This window comes from Benincasa hispida, chromosome 3 (assembly GCF_027475165.1).
Source record: "Benincasa hispida cultivar pf3 chromosome 3, pf3_genome.v1.1, whole genome shotgun sequence".
In the NCBI taxonomy this organism is placed as follows: Eukaryota; Viridiplantae; Streptophyta; class Magnoliopsida; order Cucurbitales; family Cucurbitaceae; genus Benincasa; species Benincasa hispida.
Genome location: NC_143480.1, coordinates 65,499,589 through 65,505,084, shown reverse-complemented (window position 1 = coordinate 65,505,084; position 5,496 = coordinate 65,499,589). Strand labels below are relative to the sequence as shown.

Here is a 5,496-nt window from a genome sequence, read left to right as displayed (position 1 = left end):
ATATTTATTCTTCATTTTCTATCATGATTTGCATCATTTTTTAAGTACAATGTTGAACTTTTAATCAACTTTTAAAAACAAAAACTATTTTTTTAGTTCTTAAAATTTAACTTGATTTTTCAAATTGTTTGTAAAAAATATTGATGACAAAAGAAAAATTTGAAGGTGAATATAAGTCTTTAAACTTAATTTTTAAAAATAAAACTCAAAAACCAAATCATTAGTAAACAGCCTCCTCGACTCTCAAACAAATTATTATAATCCCTTGCAACGAGGGTTTAGAATAAAACATCAAATTCTTAATCACTTAAACTCCATTTAGTAACCATTTTTATTTTTTAAAATTAAATCTATAATCACTACTTTCACTTTTAAATTTCTTTCATTGTTATTTTTTTTTTTCACTCTTGATTTAAAAAATCAAAACTAAAAAAATTAACTTTTAAAAAATTATTTTTATTTTTAAAATTTGACAAAGAATTCAACCATTTTATTTAAAAAAAATGCAAATCATGGTAAAAAATATGAATGATATAAAAAACAAAATAACTACCAAATTCAACCTTAATTTTTCAAAAAGCCAAAAACAGAATTACAACAGTTTCCTTTACAAATTCATACAACCCTACCAAATAATTATATACCACAAATCTATTTCATCTTTTATTGTATTCATTTATTTTATTAAAAGGCATTTAAATGATTTTAAATTTCAATTATTACTCATTAGTGTACCATTTTCAACTTATTATTTATTTTTTGTGAGGGGAGAAAAGGGTAGTTGAGAGACAATCTTAAAAAGCTTTCATTTACTTCCCCATCAAAAGAACAAAAGAAATTGAGCACAAAATGAGGCCAAAAAAATTACAATAAAAAAAAAAAAAAAAGATTCAGCCTTCCATTTCTGACCACTTTTTTCCCCCTCTTTTTTCCCATCAACAAATCTTTTTCTTCTTTAGTTAGATAAAAATTGTGTTTCTAGAGAGAGAAAAAGACCAATCTTTTGTCCCTCCCTCCCATTTGTTGCACCTTCATTGTTTTTTGCAGCTTCAAAGCCCCAACAAAATGTAATAAACCAAAGTTATTGGTAGAGCTATCAGCATCCCAAATATAACCCTGCAAGAAAAAAAAAAACCCATTTAAGGACTACGAATCGTGTATCGAGACTATTAGTGTCGACGTAGAGATCAAACCCGGTGCTCAAAATGTCGGGATGAACATTGTATTCCTTAGCAAACACAAAAGGGACGATCCCTTGAGGCAGAGCGGCCTAAACATGAAACAAACAATAATTATGACGATAATAACGAAAGTCGTTCCAATCGAGTTTAAAATTTTCGTGTTTTGTTTTATACTTGAACTATAGCAATGTGCAAGAGAACTCCTCTAAGCCCAACAGCAATTGAGGCAGCTGCCATAACGGCTGGCCCAGTGATGAACCGAACCGCCATGGCGAAGGAAGCAATGGTGTTTCCACATGCAATGATCTTAGGTTGCAATGCCATGAACAACCCTACACACAATCCCAAAATATGTAATCATTTAACATATACAAACTAAATTGATTTCGAATGAAAAAACAAGTCGATACCGAGACTAAACATCGCCATCCCGAGCCCAGCATCGGATAAAATAGCGATCGATCGAGCAACAATGGCTGGCATTACAATGTTCCACCTACAAGAAACCAAAAAATAGAAACACAAAGCCATGTTTAGTTGAACACAAAACTTGAATTCAAAATCCCAAAATTAGGGTTTTAATTTATTGGTACCTAAATGAGATCAATGACCAAGCTAGGCCAATCAAGCTAGAATAAGTATTGGGATTTCTAATCAGCTTCCTCCAAACCATGATTAAAATCAACCTTGTCATCACACTCGCTGGCGGCATCGTGGTCGGCTTAGACTCCGCCGTGTCGTCGCCATTTTTCGGGTGGAGTTCCGTGGTGGAGCTTGACCCAAGTTTGGATAGTACCGGCCCGCCGTCGTGTCCGCCGCCGTTCACGGCGGATTTGTTCCCAAAGCTGAACTCATCCCGACCAAAATCGTCGAAATCTAACAAAAAATTTCAGCACAGACAAATCAATAGCCTAAACTCAATAAAGTAAACTCCTTTTGACAAAATGGGACAAACTTGAAAAAAACAAGGAAATTTATGTTCTTTAGTGACCCACTTGAAAAAAAAAGTACTAAATATCCAACAAAAAAACAAAACACCCACAAAACCAAATCTTCCAAACAATAAAAAAAATGAAACTTTCAAACCTTTTACCTTTACGGTTCATCCCGCCGCCGCCGCCGCCGCCGTCGTAATCACCACTCCTGAAAACGTTAATACCACCCTCGGAAACTGGCGACGCACTCGAACTCCAAACAAACATATGCAAATCCTTTCCCCCATCTCCGCCATTGACCCTCTTCTTCGCTGCCGCCGGTCCGGTCACCGGCGAAAAAATCCCGGCGCTCGCTGGTGCCGGATACCCAGTAGAGCTCGGAAAAACCCCATTAACATTAACATTACCACTAATTCCTCTTCCTTTCATCCCTCCATTTTCCTCATCAAAGTTCCCGAAATTCCCAAAATTCGAATGCCTCGGACTCGCATTCCCCAAAAAGAAATCCGAATGATTGAAACTGGACCCTCTCGGCGTCGGATTCCTCGACGACTGCAGAGAATATATCTCTGCATTCGTCAAATTCGACGGCCGTGGCGTCAACGAAACCCCACCTCCACCACCGTGCGACCGCCGCGAAAAAACCTCCGATCGAGAACTCGTCGACTTCCTCACCACCACTCTCAACTTCCCATCTTCCCCAATCTCCGCTTCCGTCTGCAAAGGCTCTTTCCCATCTAAAGACAGAATATCCGAATCAACTCTGAAGGAAACAATCTCCCCTGCAGTATCAGGAAACTGCTCTGCAATCAACAATCTAGCTCCCCTGTACTCGAACAAAAACAGCATCAAAGTGTACCAAATAATACACTGAAGAACAACGATTTGGACCATTAAAGTACCGGTAGAGTCGCCGTACATTCCCTTCAACAGAGGAATTCCCATTACCAGAGTATTGGGAAGAGTGGAAAGGGAAAACAGAGTAATTGACCATTCAAGAGATCCTTTAGAGGAGAGATGTGACCATACAGCGAGGGCGGCGAGGACGATAAGCTTTTGAAGAGTATCGGCGGCGATGAAGCGTAAGTTCATAGAGAAAGGGTTGTTGGTGGAAATGAAATGGAAGGAAAGGAGGGGAACGGCGAAGAGGGCGACGAAACGATTGATGCCGGAGCATTGGTCAGGGGAGAAGATCTTCCACCATTTGACGGAGCCGTAAGCAAGGATCATGGCGACATAGAGCGGGACGACGGCGGTGAGGACATGGTAGAGATCAGAAACAGAGATCATTTTGGGTTTTTTGAAGGGGACTCTGTTCTTTCTTTTTTTTGATTTTGGGTTTAACCCATTGAGGACGAAGAGGAAGTAAGGGGAAAAGGGGAGGTGGGGAGGTGTATTTATGGTGCCATTGTAATGGTGGGGGGAAAGTAAAGAAAAAGCTGATTTTTTTTTTTTTCTTTTTTTCTTGGGGGTTCTGAAGAACTTTATTTGATTCAGAATGGAAAAGAAAATTGAAGGAGAAAGAGAGAGAGAAAGGGATGATAAAGTGATTCTGAGAGACCACTGGGAAAGTGAGAGTTCAGGAGCTTCATGAGATTCTTTAGGACATTATGCTGTCTCTCTTTTTTTCTCTTTCTTTTTCTTTCTCTTTCTCTCTCTCTTAGTATTATTTGTAGGGGTGAAAATAAATTTTTCTATCAACCCGAACAAATTGCACTAACCAATCCAAATGGTAATCGTTAAATTGAGTTAATTTTGTTTTTGGATTGGGTGTAGGATTAAATAATTTTTTTCGGTTCACCAAATCAAACCCAAATTATATATATCTTAATAAAAGAAAATATATTCATTTTAAAATGTTAATAATGATTTTTTAAAAGTTTGCAATAGAGATCATAAATTATGGGTGTTTATGGATTGAGTTGGGTTGAAAGATTTTTTTAGCCCTAACCCAATTGTTCGGATTATAAATCTTTTCAACCCAAATAATCCTTATTAAAAATGAATCCAACTCAATCCAACCATGAAATATTTGGGTTGGGTTGGTTCGGATTAATCGGGTCATTTATTTAAAATTTTGTTATAAAAAGAAGTAAAACGTAAATACGTAAAAATCTAATTAATTGTTTTCATATATTGAATTAAGATTAATAACTTAATTTCAATTTATATAGTGAAAATTTTCTTTCTAAAGCGTAGATAAACTATTTTAAGAGTTGTTGGAGAATAAATTATTCAAAAAATATTGGAATTAAATAAAATTAAAATTAATATATATATATATAAATAATTGTATTATAAGTAATAAAAGAATATATTTTAAAGTTAATAATAAATTCAGGTTTGGTTTGGGTTATATCATGTGAACCTATGAACCAACCCAACCCATAAAATTTTTATTTATTTGAACCAAATCCAACCCAAATGAGTTGATAACCCAACCTTACACGGGATGTGTTAGGTTGATCGATTTTTTCAGGTCATCGGGTTTTTCACCCCTATCATAAATAATTAATATTTAACATTTGAGTTTCACGTGATTTTAGTTACTACACATGTGTTGTAGATAAATTTAAGTATTTTAAATTAATAAAAAAATAATATTCAATAATCCAACCCAAAATTTGAGGTTAGATTAGGTTAAAGACCTTGTGTTAAGTCAGTTGAGTAGTCAAATTGACCAACTCAAATTTTTGGATTAGTTAAAAAAAAATCCCACAACCGAGTCGGATCCAATTACACCCCTTAATTTTTTGTTTGTTTTCATTTTTTGTCTTTTTTTTTTCCTAAAAAATGTGGGTGTTTTCTCTCTTCATTCAAAATATTAGTAATTTTTTAATTAAACTATTGAATTTTTTAAACAATTTTAGGGGACAGTTGAGGTGTAGGTTTGTAATTAAAAGTATGGTAATAAAATGCATTCAGGCTTATTTGTAGAGTTCTGAGGTTTGAGAATCACCAATGCTCGTATTTAGAAGACCAGGCTTTTAAAACTTGTACCTTAAAGTGCAAGTTTTAAAGAATAGATTTGTGTTTACTGTTTATGAAACTGAAACTTACAAAAAATCCTACTTGATTTACTTATAGAGTTCTTTGTTCCATATTACCTACTTTTTTAAAACGTTTTAAAACTAATCTATTCTTTTAAAAAGTAATATTATTTTTAAATTTTAACTTAGAAGATAACAAATCTGTAAAGGAAATAATTAGTTAGCTCAAATTTTTAAATGTCCAGAATATAGATGCCGAAAATTGCGAACGTCCAACATCTTTAGATAGTTATGTTTATTTTATAGGAATACTTGATCATTGTGTTTGTTTTGCAAGTTTTGCACATGGAAATATTTTACATTTACATAATTTTCCAATAATGCCCTTAC

At 34.5% G+C, this 5,496-nt stretch overlaps 1 protein-coding gene across 2 annotated transcripts; it reads right to left on the bottom strand.

Moving 5' to 3' along the window:
• Nucleotides 1–781: 781 nt before the first annotated feature.
• On the bottom strand, nt 782–3,741 carry LOC120072614 (putative auxin efflux carrier component 1b). 2 transcript variants are annotated; one of them, XM_039025012.2, is made up of 6 exons: nt 2,275–3,741; nt 1,775–2,057; nt 1,592–1,677; nt 1,356–1,513; nt 1,194–1,270; nt 782–1,116 (listed from the first exon to the last, which is right to left on the bottom strand). In XM_039025012.2, the coding sequence occupies exons 1-6, from the start codon at nt 3,404–3,406 to the stop codon at nt 1,050–1,052; spliced, it is 1,803 nt and encodes a 600-aa protein (XP_038880940.2). In that variant the 5' UTR covers nt 3,407–3,741; the 3' UTR covers nt 782–1,049. The 2 variants fall into 2 exon arrangements, with proteins under 2 accessions (XP_038880940.2, XP_038880939.2); XM_039025011.2 differs by having other exon boundaries at nt 782–1,270; nt 2,275–3,658.
• Nucleotides 3,742–5,496: the final 1,755 nt, after the last annotated feature.

Bases quoted from the DNA above. Each gene is read 5' to 3' on its own strand.
- LOC120072614 (XM_039025011.2), bottom strand. From the start codon at position 3,406: ATGATCTCTGTTTCTGATCTCTACCATGTCCTCACCGCCGTCGTCCCG. The intron at 1,678-1,774 runs GTACCAATAAAT...GGTTTCTTGTAG, and splicing joins TGGTCATTGATCTCATTTAG to GTGGAACATTGTAATGCCAG. The intron at 1,271-1,355 runs GTATAAAACAAA...TTTCATGTTTAG, and splicing joins TGCACATTGCTATAGTTCAA to GCCGCTCTGCCTCAAGGGAT.